This window comes from Aotus nancymaae, unplaced genomic scaffold (genome assembly GCF_030222135.1).
Source record: "Aotus nancymaae isolate 86718 unplaced genomic scaffold, 86718_ANA_hifiasm-v0.15.2.pri h1tg000062l, whole genome shotgun sequence".
Classification (NCBI taxonomy): domain Eukaryota; kingdom Metazoa; phylum Chordata; class Mammalia; order Primates; family Aotidae; genus Aotus; species Aotus nancymaae.
In genome coordinates, this window is record NW_026988476.1 from 20,582,330 (window position 1) to 20,604,812 (window position 22,483).

General features: G+C 34.5%; 1 protein-coding gene across 3 annotated transcripts in view; it reads right to left on the reverse strand.

Annotated features, from left to right (window-relative positions):
* The window catches only part of MAP4K5 (mitogen-activated protein kinase kinase kinase kinase 5), a 117,947-nt gene that overhangs the window by 56,544 nt on the left and 38,920 nt on the right, over positions 1 to 22,483 (reverse strand). For 2 of the 3 annotated variants that reach the window (XM_064365848.1, XM_064365847.1), the window contains exons 4-9: positions 17,337 to 17,427; positions 16,830 to 16,894; positions 13,921 to 13,976; positions 7,219 to 7,266; positions 7,096 to 7,138; positions 6,074 to 6,146 (exon numbers count right to left, since the gene is read on the reverse strand). In XM_064365848.1, the coding sequence (XP_064221918.1) occupies positions 6,074 to 6,146; positions 7,096 to 7,138; positions 7,219 to 7,266; positions 13,921 to 13,976; positions 16,830 to 16,894; positions 17,337 to 17,427 (376 nt within the window). Of the gene's footprint in view, positions 1 to 6,073; positions 6,147 to 7,095; positions 7,139 to 7,218; positions 7,267 to 13,920; positions 13,977 to 16,829; positions 16,895 to 17,336; positions 17,428 to 22,483 lie in introns of those variants that run through there. The other variant, XM_064365849.1, reaches the window with a different exon arrangement.

Consider the following 22,483-nt stretch of genomic DNA (forward strand, 5'->3'; position numbering starts at 1 on the left):
GAATCTGTTACTTCCTGTTATAATCACTAGACTTGTTGGAGGGAAGGAGGCTGAGAGGTGTTTACCAGGAAAGAAGAAACTTTACTAAGTAAAGGCTTAAATCTCTATTTCATGAACTTACACACTTTTAAAATTAATTATTTAAGAATCTTGAATGCCCTCCTCTGAATGTTTATGCTCTAAGGAAAAATCTTGTCTTAGTTTAGTTTCCGTTTTTGCGAATCTTGTTACATAATATGGGAAAAGAAAAAGAATATCTAAATTCCTGTGAAGGTCAAAGAAAGGTTTCCAAAGGAGGTGAGACTTTCTAAGTAGGGTGGGGAGCCTGGACATTTCAGTCAGAGGAAACAAGTACGAATTCAGGGAGACTAGGAAAGCTGACAGGACCGTGCTCAATGTATCACCTGCAAATTGGTAAGGGGCCATACACTGCTGGCTACCAGTCTGAGATAAATACAGAAATGGAGAGTAAACATTTATGCTTGTCCAAATGCATAAATTAGTTTTTGTCTTATTTTACAAATAAGTCTGTAATGGACAGGAAAAAACACATGGTTTGAGAGAGTCTAGATTATAAGTGATTTACTGATTATACAAGAAAGGTTAGACTTTATTGTGAAAATGAAGTGGACCCAGACAGAGATTTAATTATGAGGACAAACAATCTAAAACTTTATGGCAAGGTGAAGGATAGTGTGAAATGAGGTGAAAACTGTCAGGCAGGTATGTTAGAGGTCTCTTTCAAAAATATAAGAATAAAAAACACCCAAAAACTTTCATAGGCAGTAGCAGAAGGAAGAGAATGAAATGGGTTGACTTAAGATACAAATCTGAGGATGGAATACTTGTGGATATTGAAATAGAGCTATTATTGAACAACTGTTGAATATATAGAAGACTGAAGTTGGAGTTACATGTTTGGGAGTCAATATTGTAGAAGACATCTGAAGTTATAAAGCATTGATAATACTGTTCAAGGGAAATATTCTTTTATCGTTTCAAATGTTTACTAACTTAACTTCAATTTATTTGAATTGAATATCTACAATGTACAAGTTGCTTTTATATTTACTTAGGCTACAAAAAGTTATACTAACACATTGTCTCTCAAATTAAGTGTGGTTAGGAAATAAAGTATGTATACTAAAAATGTGAACACATGGATGTGTACTACATGCAAGTGCTACACACATAATAATGGGTATAGGAGTAAGGAGAAGAAAACGATCACCATGGAGCAAGATAACTGAAGGCAAGTTTCACAGAGGAAAGAGGCTAAGCTGGAGCCCAGAGAAATCAAACAGGTTTCACCTCCTCTACCCACTGGAATCGGTTAGCAGTGGTTAACTGGAATGTCAAGTTGACTATGACTGTTGCATTTCCTGGCTCAGTGAGAAATTGTAGTCAATCAGTTGGCTATAGGTATAGGAAAGTAGTTTGCGGCCCTCTTAAAAATGGGGAGGACTTAAGATAAACACAGAAAATGGGTATCTTGGGGAAGAAGTAAAGAAAGCTAAAGTAGTAGTATTTTACCTGATATAGTCAGAGTACAAAAAAATAGACAATTTAGATTAGAAAAGAGTGTTCACAAAAAGGACAGTCATAGACAGTGAAGGACTCTGATGTGACAAAGGAAATCCTATAGGTTATCTAACTCACCTGTATCTTCATTTAACTTTTATTTAACTGATACTTACTGAGGCTTTTTTCTGTTATTTAAAGTGATATATGTTGACTGAAAAGAATTTGGAGTATACAAAAAAATACGGAAGAAAACAAGTTAAGCATGATCCCACTCAAAGAGAGTTCCTGTGTCACATATTCTCATCTACAATTTTTACACACACACACACACACACACACACACACACACACCCCTTTTATAAAATGATACATTGCATATACTACTTGGAATCTTGCTTTTTAAATCATAAGCCTATCTGTTGACCATTAATCTTTTACAACATAATCTTTAATAGCAGTATATTATTCCATTGAATTGAATAAATGTATGTAATTTCCTTAACTAATTCCTGTTGTGTGTTATTTTCCCTCAATTTTTATCATTAAAAGTGTGATAAAGGTTATCATGTATAATTCTGTATGCATCTCTAATAAATTATGAGAAGCAGAATTACTGAGAATAAAGAAGATAAACATTGCTTAAAGTTTTTGATAACACTACCATCGAATTATGCTTCAAAATTGTTCTACTAACTTCCTTTTTTTTCCCTTCACCTTTTAAGTTCCAGGGTACGCATGCAGGATGCACAGGTTTTTTTACACAGATAAATGTGTGCCATGGTGGCTTGCTGCACAGATCAATCCATCACCTCGGTATTAATATTAAGCCCAGCATCCATTAGCTCTTCTTCCTGATGCTCTCCCTCCCTAACCCCCATTCTACCAATTTCTACTTTCACTGCCAAATACCTAGTGACAGTAAGTATGACCATAATTCCAAACATTTCCCAATTTGATAGAAAAAAGTCATTTAATTTGTTCATCAAGGGAAATATTATTCAAAAAATATATATTTTTATGTTAGTTAAATGAAGCAGTGAGAGTAAAGAAGGAACAAAGAAGTCATAGGAGTTGCATGCTCCAAGCCGTGACCTGCAGGCCATTACATAATGTAAGAAACATGGGAAAACATTTAAGTTTCCCTATTTACTTCAAAGACATAAAGTAATTCACAATGGAGAACAACCCCATGAATGGAAGAAATCTGGTAAAGCCTTGAGATTCTGCAGTTCTCTTCAAAAACATAAAAGAACTCACAGTGGAGAAAAACCTCATAAATGAAAGAAATGTGATAAAGCCTTTGGATATTCCAGTTACCTTTATAATCACAAAAGTGCTCATACTGGAGAGAAACCCTATGAATGTAGGATGTGGGAAAGAATTAAGTTGTCTTAGTTACTTTCAAGAACATAAAAGAGCTCACACTGGTGAAATATCTTTTACATATAAGAAATATGGTAAGGGAGTTACTCTTTTTAGTTCCCTTCAGAAACATAAAAGAAATAATACTAGATAGAAACCCTATAAACGTAAAAAATGTGGTAAAGTCTTCAGTCATTTCTGCTCCATGTGAACATATGAGTAACACCATACTAGAGAGAAATCCTATGACTGTAAAAAATGTGGTAAAGTCTTCAATCAATACAGTTCCCTTAGAAGACATGAAAGAGCTCATACTGGAGAGAAACCCTGTGAATGTCAAAAATGTGGTAAATCCTTCAGTTGTTTCAGTTACCTTGAAACACATGAGAGAACTCATACTGGTAATAAACTTTATAAATGTAAAAACTGTGGTAAAACCTTCAGACATCAGTTCCCTTTGAACACGTGAAAAAACTCATACTGGGGAGAAACCCTATAAAGGTAAACAAAAAATGTGGTAAAGCCTTCAGTCCTTTCAATTACCTTGAAACACATGATAAAATTCATACTGGAGAGAAACCCTACGATTGTAAGAAATGCAATAAAGCCTTCAGATATTCCAGTTCTGTATGTAAACATGAAATAACTTATACTTCATAGAAATCCTAGGAATGTAGGGAATGTGAAAAAACATTCAATTACCTGAGTTATCTTTGAAAACATGAAAAAAATAATACTGGAAGAAAAACCATATGTATATGAGAAATGTTGTAAAGCCTTTATATGTTCCAGTTCTCTTTGAACACATAAAAAAACTCATACTGAAGAAAACCCTATGAATGTAAGGAATACGGGAAGGCATGTAATTTTGCCACTTCCCTTTGAAAATATAAAAAACTTATACTGGGGGAAAATATGCATGTAAACAATGTGGTCATGTCCTCAGTGTTTCCGGTTCTAGTTGAAAATGTGATAACAAGTCAACTTCTGAAAAACCCTGTAAACATACAGAATGTAGGGATGCCTTTGTTTCTCTCAGGTACATTCAAAGACACATGATATATGCACACTGGAGATTAATCTTATAAATATAAAAATGTATTCTGTATCTAAATCCTAGTAGCTGGCATAACACTTAAGTTTCCATTTTAATAATTATTTCAAAAGTCATCTGAAAATGCCTGTTGAAATCGTATATAATTTGGAAAGCTCAATGCAAATTAAACATTGCCCAATGCTCAAAACATGCACATGAATGAAATGTTATACAAGTTATAAACATAATATGTTTATCAGTGGTTCATTCTTAATGAGGATCTGTGGACTATTGATTTCCACTTATTTTCCATGAAAATATTGATGTGAGAATTCTGTAGACACCCTTTAAGTGACAGTAAATGAATTCAATACATAGTGTTTTTTTTCTTGTCAGTTAATACAAATTTTTCTTTATATGTCTAAAAGGTTGTTGGATTTATGGATGAATTAAAATGTACTTCTAATATGTAGGTAAGATTTTTATGTAGCTTTTTAATTGGTCCGTGATTAATATGTCATTGAAAACTGAGTCTTTGTTAATTCTGGGGGTTTTCTTACCGGCCTCATGTGAAAAATTTTGGTTACCCCTCACCTATTAGATATATTCTTCCTTTCTTTTTATGGAAAAGTACTCTATTTAGGCACAAATAAGTCTATGCCATTTTCTTTGCTCATAGAGTTGGTTTAGGAAAAAAAAATGAAATCTGTAACTTCTTGTGAACCATTATCATACTTTATGATATCTAATATGTATTATTTTACTAACTGCTTCCAATGAGACATTCTTTTTATCGACTTATACGAACTTACACATTAAAACTATTAAACTTAGTTTGCCATATTTTAGACAATATTTCCTGTTTTTTTACTTGACTTTTAATTTTGTTTAAGCTGGTGGAAATACACAAGTTTTAAATTTTCATGTAGTTAAACCTATCAACCTTTCCTTTTAAGGTTTTATACTTTATGCTCAGAAAGCCTTCCTCAAATCTTAAAACAGATAGTTACTGATGGTTTTTTTGTTTCACTTTTATACTTAACTATTTCCATATATGAATTTTTGACATCAGGTATGAAGTACGGAGCTACTTAAATTTACTTTCAAATGATTTTTTGACACCACGTATGAGGTACGGAGCTACTAAAATTTCTTTTCAAATAATAAACTACCCAAACACTGCACATTAAAGAATCCAAATTGGATGGGTGTGGTGGCTCAAGCCTGTAATTCCAGCACTTTGGGAGGTGGATCACTTGAGGCCAGGAGTTTTAGACCAGCCCAGGAGTTTTAGATGAAACCCTATCTCTACAAAAAAAAAAAAATTACAAAAAATTAGCTGGCTGTTATGTTGCATGCCTGTAGTCTCACCTATTTAGGGGGCTGAAATGGGAGGATCATCTGGGCTTGGGAGGTCAAGGTTGCAGTGAGCTGTGATTGTGCCACCATACTGCAGCCAGGGTGACAGAATGAAACCCTCTCTCAGAAAAAAAAAAGAATCCAACCTTTCACACAAACTGTAAATGTCACCTTTTATAACATTCACTATTTTACATACTAAGGTTTTATTATGAGGCTTTTTATTTCTATCATCTGTCAATAATGAAAGCAGTGTTTTAGAAAAATTATTTTGTCAGTAATTGGTGGAATGCACTAAGAGTCCGGTGACTGGTGAGACTAATGGTAGGTAGGATGCAGGAGTTTTAACAAGCAGGAAGAAGAATCATAGATTAAATTTAAGTGATGGGTCAATAGGTGCAGCAAACCACCCTGGCACACGTTTACCTCTGTAACAAACCTGGACATCCTGCACATGTACTCTGGAACTTAAGTCCTAGATTAAAATAAAAGCAATACTGGAAGAAAGGGTAAGAAAATTACAGTGGGCAAATCTTTTGAAAATTTCTTACCTAAGAGTCCTCTCAATATAAAATCACAAGAACAGTAAAAATTATTAGCACTTTAACAGAAAAGGCTGAACCACAAATACAAGCATCAAACTTCCCTAACCCAACCAGAACTTCTGGTAGTATCAAGGAGCATGCAAATCTCCCGACTTTTAATTATCACTTCTCTGACCAAGTATCGAGGTTGATCACTAAACCATGAAGAAATGAAAATGCATAAAATTCAATCACAGTAATGTCTTACCAATAAGGGGTGCCAATGAAGGATTTTCGTTTTGCAATAGTAGCTGTTATTTTTGCAGCCACACCAAAGTCAGCTGGTGAGGAAAAAAAACAGAAAATTTTAGTTCCTTATAATACACCAAGCAACATTTTTACTTTCACCCTTAGATATGGCATTATCAATAATTCAATTATTAATGTTAGAAAAATGTACATAAATTAAACACCTAAATCTCTTCTTGCTTAGTTCATAACATACTTATTAAAAACAATTTATTGTACTTTACTAGAATGAAAATGTAAGTTAAAAAATATTTTTATTATAAACACAATAAAGTGAATTTGGGGAAAAGAGAAAAAAAGCCCAAAAAATAAAATACATGGGAAAAGCACACACCTGTATTCCTTTTATCCTAATACAACAAGGATAGCATTCTGGTACTATTTTTTTTAAAGTCATTTTTTCTAAATATAAATGTTCTTAGTGTTGTAGTTAAACAGGATTGTATTGTAATCCCTTCTACTTGGAAGGATTAGGTGGGAGGATCACCTGAGGACAGGAGTCCAAGTATGCAGTAAGCTGTTACTGAGCCACTGCACTCCAGCCTGGATGACACAGTAAGACCATCTCTTTCAAAACAAATAAAATAACACGCAAAAACCCGTGGCTGAAAAATAATAAATATACAGTCCAGTTTTGTCATTTAACATACTAGTTTTACTCTTACACATTCACAGATATTAATGATTGAATAGATTTATCACAGTTTAACAGTTATTTTATTGCTAGACTATGTTTGCATTTTTTCTAACATAAGTAATATGATTAATGCTTCAGTGAATACTGATTTTCCATCTTTAGGTTTAATTTCCTTAAAACAAGTTTTGGGAGTAAAATTACTGGATCAAAATTTAAACATTATTGTGACTCAATATGAAAATTAAATTTATATAATGGTAATTCTCATTTAAAACTTTATAAAAATTTTATTGAAATGTCATTAAAATTTTTGGAAAAAATCTTAGGAATTTGAAATAACATACCTAATTTTACATCACCATGGTCTGTCAATAAAATATTAGCACCCTAGAACAAAAGTACAAATATTAGCATCATAAAATTTCTTCCAACAAAATTGTCAGTTTAAATGTATTAAATGAACTTACTTTGATATCTCTATGCATTTTGCCTTTAGTATGCAAATAGGCAAGACCCTAAAAGTTACAAAAAAAAAAAAAAAAAGAATGTATCAGCAAAACCGTAAACATGACTCCTAAATTTTCTACTTAAATTCTTATTGAATAAAGAAAACTAGAATGTCTTTTTGGGGGAGAAAAAAACCTAGGTAAGTAAATAAATGTTTACTATATTTTAAAGATTTGTTTTTGTTTTTGAGACAGTCTCACTCTCTTGCCCAGGCTGGAGTGCAGTGGCAGTGATCTCGGCTCACTGCAGCCTCCAGCTCCTGAGTTCAAGCGATTCTCCTGCCTCAGCCTCCCAAGTAGCTGAGATTACAGGCATGCACTACTATGCCCGACTAATTTTTGTGTTGTTTAGTAAAGATGGGGTTTCACCATGTTGGACAGACTGGTCTTGAACTCCTAGCCTCAAGTGATCCACCCGCTTTGGCCTCCCAAAGTGCTGGGATTACAGGCGTGAGCCACCATGCAAGGCCAGAAAATTTCTAATTTATTTTCTGATAAAAATCTGAAATATTTTATGAAGCAGAAATCAAGATATTGAACATATTCATTATCCCTAAAAGTTTCCATATGTGGTGCTCCTTTATAATTTTCCCATTCTTCCCCACAACCCTCACAAACACTGATCTGCTTTCTGTCACTATAGATTAGGTATTCAAAGTTGTTTGACTATTCTAGGTATTTTCCATTTCCACAGCAATTTTAGAATCAGTATGTCAACAACTTTAATAAAAGCCTCCTCAAACTGTGACTGGGGTTGTACTGAATCTATAGGTCAATATGCGAAGAATTATCATCTTAATAGTATTGAGTCTTCTAGTCCATAAACATGGTATAGTTCTCCATTTATTTGGGTTTTTAATTTCTCTCTGCATTTTGTAGTTTTACATACGCAGGTATTTACGCATCTTTTGTCATATTTATCCCTAAGAATGTCATATTCTTTAGGTTATTGTATGTTATTTTCTTTTAACTTCTGATTGTCCGTTGCTAGTATATAGAAATCCAATTGATTTTTGTATATTGATCTTGAATCTTACAATCTTTCTAGCCTCACTTATTAGTTCTAGTAGCTACTTTGCAGATTTTATTCCTTTTTCAATATAGATGATAATGTGGTCTGTGAATAAAGAGAGTTCTACTTCCTACTTTCTAATCCAGAAGCCTTTTATTTTCATCGTTTTCTCTTTTTGCCCTGGCTGAAACCTCTAGGAAGGGCAATGCTGAAAAGAAGTAGTAAAAGCGGACTTCATCACTGTTTGGCTGACCTTGGAGGAAAAAAACATCCAGTCTTTCACCAGTAAGTATAATTTAGTCATAGGTTTCTCACAGGTACCCTTTATCAGGTTGACCAAGTTCCTTTCTATTCCTAGCATGCTCAGAATTTTTATCAGACAGAACGTTGGATTTTCTGTGTGTGATGATAATGTGGTTTTTCTTTTTTAGTTGTTAAGATGAAATGATTTTTGGATATTAAACCAATACTGCATTCTAGAATAAACTCCACCTGTTTACGATGTATTAACTTTTAAAATACATTACTGGATTACCTTTGCTAAACCTTTTAATGTTTGCACCTAGGTTTATGAAGAACAGTTTTGTTCTTTTGTAAGATTGTTGTCTGATTTTGAGGTCAGAATAATGCTGACCCAAAATGAGTCAGGATTTATTCCTTGCTCTTCAATTTTCTAGAAAGGTAAATACAGAATTGGCATTACTTCTTTCTTATATGTTTGGTAGAATTTACTGCATGGCATCATCTGGCTTGGAGTTTTCTTTGTGAGAACACATATAAGATTATTCAGGTTATTTCTGATAGAGTGAGCTTTGGTATTTTGTACCTCCTGTTGAAACTGCCCATTTTATCTAAGGTGTAGGCTTTATTGGCATAATGCTGTTCATAATACTGTCTTGTTAGCTAGTATTTGTAAATTCTGTCATGATATCCCAACATTCATTTCTGATGCTGATCATTTGTTTCTTCTCTTTTTACTTTTTTTCCTGATCTATCTGTCGAGATGTTTATCATTTTTATTGCTCTTCTCAAAGAATCAGATTTTTATTTCACTGATACTCTCTACTACTATTTTTTCTGTTTTCTATTTCATTTATTTCTATTCTGATCTTTATTTCCTTTCCCTGCTTATGTTGCATTATATTTGCTCATGTTTTTCTAGCTTCTTAGGTGGCAGCTGAGGATATTGATTTGAAAGCTTCTGTTTAGTGCTATAAATTTCCCTATAAGTACAGGCTGACTATTCCTTATCCAAAATGCTTGGGACCAGAAGTGTTTCAGATTTCAGATTTTTTTAGTACTTGTAGAATATATACTGGTTAAGCATCCCTAATCAGAAAACAGAAAATCCAAATTGCTCCAATGAGTATTTCCTTTGAGCATAATGTTGGACTTCCTTAAACATTTCTTGTAGGATGGGTCTGTTGGTGATTCATTCTTTTAGCGTTTGTAAGTCTGAAAAACTCCTTTTTGCCTTTGTTTTTGAAAGAGATTTTCTTTAGGAACAGAATTTTAGGTTGACAGTTTCTTTTCAGTACTTAAAAGATTTTCCACTCTCTTCTCATTTATCTGTAACAATAAATCTTCCTTGTCTTTGTTCCTTTATATATCAAAAGTCCTGTTCTGAATGCTTCTAAGATGTTCTAATCAAATAGGCAATTTGATTCATGTGTCTTAGTGTATTTTTTTTCATTTTTTTTGTGCTCAGGGTTTGTTGAGCACTTTGGATCTGTGGGTTCATATTAATAGTTATCATCAAATATGGAAAATTTTCTTCTCTGTTCTTTTTTTTTTCTCATTTTTGTCCCTTTTACTTTTGTTGTCCCTTCACTTACATACATATTAGGCCACTTGAAATTGTCCTATAGCTTTAATGATACTCTTCATTAAAAAAAAAAATTATTTTCTTTCTATGTTTCATTTTAAATATTTTCCATTTCTTTCTTTTTTTTTTTTTGAGACAGAGTCTTGCTCTGTTGTCCAGGCTGAAGTGCAGTGGTGTGATCTCAGCTCACTGCAACCACTGCCTCCTGGGTTCAAGTGATTCTCCTGTCTCAGCCTCCTGAGTAGCTGTGAGTAGCTGAGATTATAGGTGCATGCCATCACACCTTAATTTTTGTCTTGAACTCCTGATCTAGTGATCCACCCACCTCAACCTCTCAAAGTGCTAGGATTACAGGCATGAGCCACCATGCCCAGCCCATTTCCATGCCCTCAACTTCAAACTAATATATGTTTTTTGCAATATTTAATCATTCATTAATTTCATCCTTTGTTAACTCCATCAGACATTGTGGGGTTTTCATCTCCAGAAGTCTGACGTGGGCCTTTTTTATACCTTCCATATCTCAACTTGTTAAGCAATTTTTTTTTTTTTTTTTAGGCAGAGTCTCACTCTGTCACCCAGGCTGTAGTGCAGTGGTGCGATCTTGGCTCACTGCAACCTCTGCTTCCCACATTCAAGTGATTCTCCTGCCTCAGACTCCTGAGTAGCTGGGACTACACAGGCGCATGCCACCAAGCCCGGCTAATTTATATATATATAAATATATACATATATATACACACACACACATTTTATATATATATACACACATTATATATATATACATATTATATATATACACATTATATATATACATTATATATATATACACACATTATATATATACACATTATATATATATACACACATTATATATATACATTATATATATACACATTATATATATATACATATTATATATACACATTATATATATATACATATATAAATTATATATATATATATTTTTTGTTTTGTTTTGTTTTCAGTAGACACAGGGTTTCACCATATAGGCCAGGCTGGTCTTGAACTCCTGATCTCGTGATATGCCAGCCTTGGTCTCCCAAAGTGCTGGGATTACAGGTGTGAGCCACCATGCCCGGCCTTGTTAAGCATCTTAAACATAGTTATTAAAACTGTTTTAATGTTCTTGTTGGCTAATTTTAGCATCTCTGTCAGTGTGGGTTGTTGTTTCTAATTTTCATTTTATTATGCTTCTTTGCATGTCTGGTAATCTTTGAGTAGATGCCCAACATTGTGAATTTTACTTTGTTGGTGTAAATTTACTTTGTTGCTGTATATTTTTGAATTTTCAAAAATACTCCAATACTCTGAAATACTCTCCAATACTCTATCTTAAATACTCTAACTGGCTTGGGACCCTACCTGGGTTCTTTTTCCCCAGCTATGGCCTGGAAATTTTCCCTAGGCCATAAGCTGGGGCAATAACATGGCTTCCTTGGTTTATTTCCTATTTTTCAGGCCTCACGGTCCTTCATTACCTGATGTTCACTTTCTTGAAAATCACTGATTCATATATTTTACCTACGTTGATTATTTTGTATAGTATGGTAAATCTACTTCTTGTTACTCAATTTTAACCAGCTGTAGAAGTTTATCTGCATAATAGAATTTTAAAATTGGAAACAATCTTGGAGGTATTCCGTTCCTAAACTTCGTATTAGTTTTTTTGCTTTTTTTAATTTCTGTATTTTTAATTTTTGTGGGTACATAGTAGGTATATATTTATGGGGTATTTACTTGGTATAGGCAGGCAATGTGAAATAAGCACATCACAGAGAACGAGGCATTCATCCCCTCAAGCATTCATCCTTTGAGTCACAAGCAATCCAATGATACTCTTGGTTATATTAAAATACACAATTCTGTTACTATTGACTACAGTCACCCTGTTGTGTTATCAAATACTAGGACTTATTCATTCTTTTTTTGGGGGGGTACCAATTAACCATTCCCACATCCCCCCCACCATATCAAAACTCTTCTCAGCCTCTGGTAACCATCCTTCTACTATGCCCATGAGTTCATTGCTTTGATTTTTAGATTCCACAAATAAGTAAGAACATGTGATGTTTGTCTTTCTGTGTCTGGCTTATTTCACTTAACCTAAGGATCTCCACCAGTTCTATCCATGTTGTTGCAAATAAGCCTCATTTTATATAGTCATGCATCACTTAACAACAGGGATACATTATGAGAAATGCATTGTTAGGCAGTTTTGTTGTGCAAGTATCATAAAGGGTACTTGTACAAACATGGCTGATATATACATATAGCCCACTAAACACCTAGGGTATATGTATAGCCCTATTCCTCCTAGGCCACAAACCTGCGCAGCACATTACTGTACTAATATCGTAGGAAGTATAACACAATGGCAATTACTGTGTATCTAAACATATCTAAGCATAGAAAAGGTACAGTAAAAATATAGTATTATAATCTTATGGGACCACTGTTGTATATGTAGCCCATCACTGATGGAAATGTTATGCAGTACAGGACTGTATTTTGGGAATTAGAACTATATAAAAGGTCGTGGTCATATACCAGGGTCAGAGAGCAAACCAAGTTTGTTTTTTTGTTTTTCGCCTCCACTCAGTACTTTATTTAGTACTTAGGGAAACAATGAACTCTAGAAATTATAAAGGAAATGCATTTTTCAATACTCTGCTATGAGTGTATGATTAAGTTTGTATTTTATGTAGATACAATAAAGTAATTTCTATGTTATGTAAACGTTACAGGAGTACACACACACACACACATATACATTATACATCTCTCTCTGTATATATATGTCTGTGTGTGTGTGTGTTAGATAAATTACTTTCATTTACCTCTCAGTAAGATTTGGCAGTGATTATGTCTTTTAAAGCATGTGGGAACCAACTCTTCAAAACTGAATAGAACTTTTTACTAGATAAACTCAATCTCCCATTTTGCAAAATATGAAAGAACAACATTTAGACTATCAATTTCATTTCTAAACAAACTACACAATCTAGGAAATGTAGGGATAGAAGCATTGATTAACAATTATCAGTTGTAAATTACAAAAATAAAAGCCACAATCACTACTACTTATTCCCTCCTCCTAAAGTACATGTATAAAATTGTTAATTCCTAATTTTCTCAATGAGTAGTCTTTCAGGGCTGAAAAAATAAATTGGGAGAAATACCACATACTCTATATCCTATTGAATATTCATAACCCATTTTAACATACTAAAAGTTCTCACAGGCCCTGAAGTAAAGAAACCTGTTTAATGCAATGGTAACCAAACTTACAAAAAAAGGATTCTACTATCAATGACACTTGTTAATATCACATAGAACTAGGGTTTTCAGATAATACCCTGGGTTAATGCTGTGCTAATTTATTTTATTTCAAGAGAAACAGTAAAAGCCCTTATGTCTTGTGGAAGAGCTTCCTTTTATGGCCATAAACTTGAAGTGAATGCTTAGACAACTTGCTACAATTGAGAGGTTTGGTGATTCATTCTTGAAAACCAATTTTCACAACTGAGGGCCATGTGCTCTAAAGTACACTACCTCACATGATCATAGTGTGCATTAGCATCAAAGTGGAACGCCACATGTGATCACTATATATGTCAGCATCAGCTTAAACGAATTCTTGTGATTCATTCATGAAAGAAAAATAACTAGTTTTATAGAATTATAAAAGATTAACAGAAAAATCACTTTGTTTTACCCTTTCTCTTTAAGGTAGACTATCATGTTATAGTTATCAATTGTCAATCTAGAACTGCCTTTCTAACTACATAAGAAAATATAGTACCTGCAAAGTTTCTCTGCATACATAGGCTATTTGCAATTCTGATAGCGGTCCAGTAACTAGAAAGAAAAAGAGCCCACATTGTTACACATTTGAACCTAACAGATTAAAAACAGTCTACTTAAAAAATGACAAACTATTATAAAACTTTTATATATACAGTTGGATAACTTCTCTTCTGTGAGCATATACTATTTTTGTCATCAAGAAACAAAAGAAAGGGTAACAGAATTTTTTCAAATGTACTTTAAAAATAAAAGATTTAACTCCATAACAATTTTGGTCCCTGAAAATATTAAGCACTCATGTGTAAAGCATAGTGGTATGCATCATAGGAAGGTCTACAGAAAGCAATCCTGAACAATTATTCAAAAATAAAGAAACATATATATAACTAATTACAGTTATATAGAGAAATAGAGAACCATAAAGAGACTGACTGTTCCCATATATTAAAAGGCATCATATACTTTTTTAAAGATCAAGATACTATTTCTTTAGTATAATTGTTTACCGTATCTATCAAAACAGGGAGGCTTGATCCAGTACCTTATCTAAGAATTTAAAAAGTAACCATGTCACTTTTGGCAACCAGATCTCTCCCTAATATGAAATATAAAATTCTTATTTCAAGTACTCAACCAGAGGCTTTGGAACTATGCTTTTCAACAGCATGAGAATAAATCTGGGGTGGTATCTGCTGACAGTGAAACCAAATCAGGCAGTCATGTGTATTCTTCACCTAGAGAAATATTCTACTCTGTATTTTAATCACTGGCTCTCTATGTCCATTCAGGAACACAAAATTTTGATTCTCAGTAATCTGGTAAATAGTAGTAAAAGAAGAAAAGTCACTTTCTTAAGAACATCTAATTATAAGTATAGATGTTCTTGATTATTATGCTATCTAGTATACTAACTACTGGGATGGGTACAACTTAGGTTCAATTTAATCCAACAAATATCAGGTTTAATGAAAGAAAGCCAAATTTCACAAAAAATTAAAATTAATGCTTCAAAGCTATTCTTTAAACTTAAAAAAGCTATATAACTTGATTTTATCCATACAGTCTTAAAAGTTCTCTCATTTTATAAAAATGTGAATGGATAAAAATTACAATTACTTAATAAAAACTTTTCACAGAAAAGATAGCAATTCCATTTATTTATTTATTTATTTACTTACTTACTTACTTACTAACTAACTAACTTAACAGTCTTCCTCTCTTGCCCAGGCTGGAGTGCAGTGGCACAATCTTGGCTCACTGCATCCTCTGCCTCCCAGACACAAGCAATTTTCCTGCCTCAGCCTCCCAAATAGCTGGGATTATAGGCTCCTGCCACCACGCCCAGCTAATTTTGTATTTTTAGTAAAGATAGGGTTTCACCATGTTGGCAAAGCTGGTCTCAAACTCCTGACCTCAAGTGATCCACCTGCCTGGGCCTCCCAGGTGCTGAGATTACAGGCATGAGAAGTTAGCAATTCTTTATAAAATCATAGAAAAAAAATTTAATCCAGTGGCACAGAGAATTTTAAATCCATATGCATAAGAGACAGCCTAAATCATAATAATTTGTGTATTTGTAACACTTATGTGATGTCAAAAATTTTTGTTAATAAAGAGATAGTGATCAGTGTTTAGACATCAGTCAGAATTTTTGTTATGGATTATTTGTTGCGACAAAATTAGATAATTACTACATTTTAAAATTGATGATTAAGTACTATGTTGATACATTTTTATAATTTAGAATTTTGCTTCTGTGCTTTGCTTTCCCTCTCCTCTGGTAATGACTTATTAAACTGATAGGCATCCTTTCATTTTGCTATACATTTACATTATATATACCTATAAAAATATAATTTTTAAAAGCCTAAATATGACCAAGTATGTTATAGATATTCTTTCACGATTCACTTTTTCCATTTAAAAACAAGCCTTAGAGAGATATACGCAGGTCAATAATTATGAAGTAACTTCATCTTTTTAAGTGTCGCACAGTATTCCATATTGCAGGTTGAAGAGTAGTTTATTTAACCACTGTCTATTGATTGACTTTTAAAACTGAGCTCAGTAAGTTATAAAATACCATTTGAAGTGAAATAGCACTTCTATTTTTATATCTATTGTGGCTGCATTTGTAAACTGCATGACTGAAATTTGATAAGGTTTCCAATATAAAGATTTGTAGTTTTTAAGCATACAAATGTTTAAAAATGTTTCACATAATTCTTCATAATGAATTATATAATGAATAGTTGCAATGGGAATTTTACTATCCCATATCCATGTGAAACAAGGAGAAGAAAAATTATAAAGATCTATGTTTAGTCTCATAAATTCTAGAAATTCAAGAAATTGCCAGCAGCAAAACAAAAGCTAAACAGTAGAGCCCAAACTAAAACTTTCTAAATAGTATCAGAATGTAACATCATGTTAAACTCAGAAAACTGCCTAAATTAATAGAATAGTAAATAAAATACTTGAAACTAATACATATTAATACAAAAATATTACATTAACAAGTAAATTGCTTTGCTTGTTAGCAGGTTAAGTTATTAAGACAGACATATAACTTCCTTTCTGTGAGTTACCCTTTGCATTTCAATTTTTATTTACAAGGAAATTAAGAAAGTTTCATTTGTAGATAAAACACTTTCTTAGAGATTATATCTAAAGAGTAAAATTTGGATTATACAAATACTTTTGCATTTCTCAGTTCAGGCTCAGGCAAGTTTAACTGACTAACCAATTAAAAAATAAATACAGATTTCTGTTATGCAGTGCTCCGGGAACAGAAGAATGCAAAAATAGTAAATCTACCTGTTAATTTCCGTGGTTAACTGGAAATACCAAACAACAATCATTAAAATCAAAGTCTGTTTAAAATGTAAGGTCAAATTAACATACCATGGTAAATATCTTGAAGCGATCCGCCACCACAGTATTCCATACAAATCCATAGTTTTTCCCGACTAATATAAAAAAGAAAGAAAATTATATTAGCTAGTAATTCTCAATCACTGAAATACTCTAAGGTTTTCACTCTTTAGCACACCAAGGTTCAGGATGGACTGCAAAGTGCAACAGGAAATTGCCATGCACTGTCACTTCAATATACAGAAAAGCATATTAATTTCAGCTTTGTTCCCATCTCAAGTGGTTTAGAATATGATCAGTCTTATAAGTTAAAATACTTACTTGTAATCACTTATAATGTTTCATTAAAGTTGCCAGATAAGCTATAACTATAAAAATGGGAATGTCATTATTAATATATAATAGGGGAAGACCCTAGAAAATTTAGAACTTTGAACAGTGTTTAAAAACATACATATATAATAGCACTTACATGGAAAGGAGAGAGTGTAGTAGCAAAGAGTATATAAAAGAGAGAACATGGTTTTTTTCTCTTACCTAAGATAACTCCCAAAGTAGGCAACGATGTTACAATGTTTACATTCTTTAACCATAAATATTTCTTGTTGAATCAAAGAAAAATCATCTCCTGAAAAACAAAATAAGTTGTTTATCATGTTACTCAAAATTTCTACATATGAAAAGGAAGGAAAACTTTACAAAAGACGTATGTTTATTACAGTATGGTTTAATAATGCAAGGATGGTTAAATATATTACAGTAGAGTGTGCTGTGACATGAAAATAGGTTTATAAATACATCATGTGAAAAAGGAGATTATATATATTATTTTAGTGTATAGAAAAAGTATTTCAAAAGTAATTTTGCTTTCTTCCTTTTTGGTCTGTATTTTAAATTAGTCTATCATAGACCCATTTGAGTTCATCAGACAAAGCTACATTAGGCTAGGAGCAGTGGCTCACGCCTATAATCCCAGCACTTTGGGAGGCTGAGGCAGGTGGTACTTGAGGTCACCAGGCAGGTTTGAGACCTGCCTGGCCACCAGGTGAAACTCCGTCTTTACTAAAAACACAAAAATTAGCCGGGTGTGGTGGTGGGCACCGTAATCCCAGCTACTTGGGAGTCTGAGGCAGAAGAACTGCTTCAACCCAGGAGGTAGACATTGCAGTGAGCCGAGATCAAGCCACTGCATTCTAGCCTGGGTGACAGAGTGAGACTCCAACTCAAAAAAACAGAAAAAGGAAGAAAAAAAAAGAAAAAGCTATATTAAAATAACGTATTGGGAATTTTATGGTTAATATAGGAATATTCCTAGAATGGTATTGTTACCATCAAACTCCATTTTACATGAAAATGGTGTTTATTTCAGTAAAAGGAGTTTATGAGTTTATAAAATGATTGCATGTGTATTATGTGAAGGCAGAATAATGTAGAAATTAAGAGCCTGAGCACTGGATTAGACATTCCTGTATTCAAATCCTATTTCTAATATTTGAGGCAACTTAACTCTTCTGAGCCACAGTTAATATCTGATAAGTGGGATCTGGATCCATTCTACCTATTTAGCTTCCTTATCTACCACCTTCCCAAACATGCCCAATATTTTATTAATATCAAGTTGCTGGCCATTTTTTTTTTAACAGATTCTTATTCCCTCATGTTTCTGATTACACAATTCCCTCAGTTGCATAATCAGGAATGTCGTGAGAAAGAGGTAATGTACACAGGGCATTTAGCACGTTTGACAGAGAATAAATGTAATAGTAATATTATGCTGAAAATTGAGAAAGATACACATGATAGTGTTCCTTGTTAGGATATCACTATAAGATATTTTTCTTTTTTTTTTTGAGATGGGAGTCTCGCCTCTGTAGCCCAGGCTAGAGCACAGTGGCATGATCTTAGCTGGTTGTGACCTCTGCCTCCCAGGTTCCAGCAATTCTCCTGCCTCAGCCTCTCGGGTAGACGTGACTACAGGTGCGCGCCACCATGCCTGGCTAATTTTGCATTTTTAGTAGAGATGGGGTTTTACCATGTTGGCCAGGCAGGTTTCGAACTCCTGACCTCAGGTGCTCTACTCAACTTGGCCTCCCAAAGTGCTGGAATTACAGACATGAGCCACCACATCCAGCCTAAGATATTTTTCATTAGATATAGTTTTACAGTAGTCTCTCGAAAAGCAACTTCAAGTTTAAAATCAGTGGACGACATAGTAAGGTCCTCTTCCCCCAACTAAAAAAAAGTTCAGTGGTGTCCAGACAGACTCTGGCTCTAACTCAAAGTCATCTTAGGAAAACATACAAGGCCAAGAAGAAAAACTCAGAAATTAGGTCTTAGATAAATAAAATCTTCACCCAAGTCAGAGATATTTTTTCCCTTTATATTTTCAACTTTTTCAATTCAAAGCCAAAATACAGTTTTAAATATCCTTGCCACACCGTTAACAGCTTTTAAAGAACCTATCACTACTGATGTGGTTTAAACATATATTTAGTTTATTAATATGCCACATTTATTTATAATCATTAGAAGGTTTTTTTTTTTTTTTTTTTTTTTTTTTGAGATGGAGTCTCGCTCTGTCATCCAGGCTGGAGTGCAGTGGTGTGATCTTGGCTCACTGAAACCTCTGCCTCCTGGGTTCAAGTGATTCTCCTGTCTCAGCCTCCTGAGTAGCTGGAACTACAGGCACCTGACACCACGTCCATCTAATTTTTGTATTTCTAGTACAGACGGGGTTTTGCCATGGTGGCCAGGGTGATCCACACGCCTTGGTCTCCCACAGTCCTAATTAAGATGATAATAAAATTATTAAAAGCTCCTAAAACTGACTTGAGCCCTGGAAGATAGCTATGGCGGGTGGATCACGAGGTCAGGAGTTCGATATCAGCCTGGCCAATACAGTGAAACCCCGTCTCTACTAAAAATACAAAAATTAGCTGGGTTGGGCATGGTAGTGGGTGCCTATAATCCCAGCTACTCAGGAGGCTGAGGCAGAATTGCTCGAACCCAGGAGGCAGAGGCTGCAGTGAGCTGAGATCACGCCACTGTGCTTTAACTGAGAAATGCAGATATTATTTATAACATGCAGATATTAGTTTAACATTGGGGATTTGTGTTTTAAATTTTTTTGAAAAACCACTGTATTACCGTTTAAGTTAAGCACATGCAGTGACCACAAGAGCAATGATCATAGCCTCCAACAGTGTTTCAAGGCTGACATTAAGAGACATATTTGCTAATTAAGTGCAGCAAGTACAAGATCCTGAAAGCCAAGTTTTCTGATAGGCAAATTCTACTGCCCCTTGTTCCTAAGCCACTTCCTGTCTAGCAGTACATTGCAACCCTAAACTAAAATTTTTAACTGGAGTGGGCAGCTAACCCCCTAAAACAAGCTACTGTATAAAAATACAGCCTTAGTATCTGGGGTCACTTTGGGGGGCTGGTCTTTGCTCCCAGTTTTGTAGCTTTGAATACAATTATCCAATGCCAGTGTTAGCTACCACTTGTTTCTGCTACCATCAGGGCATCAAAATAGGATCAAGTTAGACATAATATTAATGCCACACTCAAAACACTGTAAAAACATAGTAAAAAAAAAAAAAAAAGAGTAGATGGCCAGGTGTGGTGGCTCATGCCTGTAATCTCAGAACTTTGGGAGGTCAAGGTAGGTGGATCACCTAAGGTTGGTAGTTCGAGACCAGCCTGACCAACATGGAGAAACCCCACCCCTACTAAAAATACAAAATTAGCCAGGTGTGGTGGCACATGCCTGTAATCCCAGCTATTCAGAAGGCTGAGGCAGGAGAATCTCCTGAACCTGGGAGGCGGAAGTTACAGTGAGCCCAGATCGTGCCATTGCACTCCAGCCTGAGCAACAAGAGCAAAAGTTTGTATCAAAAAAAAAAGATTAGACATCTTGGCATCTTGGAAAGCAAAAGACTAGAACTTTAGGGCTTCCTAATACTATCTGCAGGTTGACATAAAGCAGTTAAGCCTTCATGCTCTGGGGATGAACTAGAGTTAAGTTGGTTGTACCCCTCATGTATAAGGGTCCTCTGAGTTACATTTTGATTCAATACCCTGTTAAAACTTACTTGCAATCAAATAAGTCCTAACAAATAGTACCTGGGAAGTGATTAAAAGCAAAAGACCCTCAGATTTTTTTTTTTTTTAAAGGTATTAGGCATTAAAAACCTGGCTGTGGCAAGACAAAAGGCAGTAAGATTCATCACACTCCTCCCTCCAAAGATATAATAGTAGATCATAGATTTAATACTGAGGTAATTAATTCAACCAATGTCTATAATTATGTGGAAAGCTATGTCTCCAGGGAACAAAGTCTATAATCTCTTTTTTTCTTGTTTTTTGAGATGGAGTCTTGCTCTGTCACCCAGGCTAAAGTGCAGTGGCGTGATCTCAGCTCACCGTAACCTCTGCTTCCTGGGTTCAAGTGATTCTCCTGCCTCAGCTTACCAAGTAGTTAGGATTACTTTTTGTATTTTTAATAGAGACAAGGTTTTACCATGTTGGCCAGGCTGGTCTCAAGCTCCCAACCTCAGGTGATCTGCCAGCTTTGGTCTCCCAAAGTGCTGGTATCACAAGGATGAGCCAAAGAGCCCAGCTTATCTCTTAAACTACTAAAATTGTGTTCTAAGCTATAAGCTTGACTAATATTGAAAACTATCCTCTAACATTATACACCAAACCTTTTTTTTTTTTTTTGAGACAAAGTTTCACTCTGTTGCCCAGGCTAGAGTATAGTGGCACAATCTTTGCTCATTGCAGCCTTGACATCCTGGGCTCAAGCAATTCTCCCACCTCAGCCTCCTAAGTAACTGAGATTACAGGCAAGTGCCAGGACATTTAGCTAATTTTTTGTATTCTTTTTTTTTTTTTTTAATTGCATTTTAGGTTTTGGGGTACATGTGAAAAACATGCAAGGTTGTTGCATAGGTGCACACATGGCAGTGTGATTTGCTGCCTTCCTCCCCTTCACCTATATCTGGTATTTCTCCCCATGCTCTCCCTCCCCAACTCCCCACCCCCCCGCTGTCCCCCCACTCCCCCCCAACAGACCCCATTGTATAGTGCTCCCCTCCCTGTGTCCATGTGTTCTCATTGTTTAACATCCGCCTAAGAGTGGGAACATTTGGTGTTTGATTTTGTGTTCTTGTGTCAGTTTGCTGAGAATGATGGTTTCCAGGTTCATCCATGTCCCTACAAAGGACGCAAACTCAGCGTTTTTGATGGCTGCATAATATTCCATGGTGTATATGTGCCACATTTTTCCTGTCCAGTCTATCATCGATGGGCATTTGGGTTGGTTCCAGGTCTTTGCTATTGTAAACTGTGCTGCAATGAACATTCGTGTGCATGTGTCCTTATAGTAGAACGATTTATAATCCTTTGGATATATACCCAGTGATGGGATTGCTGGGTCAAATGGAATTTCTATTTCTAGGTCCTTGAGGAATCGCCACACTGTCTTCCACAATGGTTGAACTAATTTATACTCCCACCAACAGTGTAAAAGTGTTCCTATTTCTCCACATCCTCTCCAGCATCTGTTGTCTCCAGATTTTTTAATGATCGCCATTCTAACTGGCGTGAAATGGTATCTCAATGTAGTTTTGATTTGCATTTCTCTAATGACCAGTGATGATGAGCATTTTTTCTTATTTTTT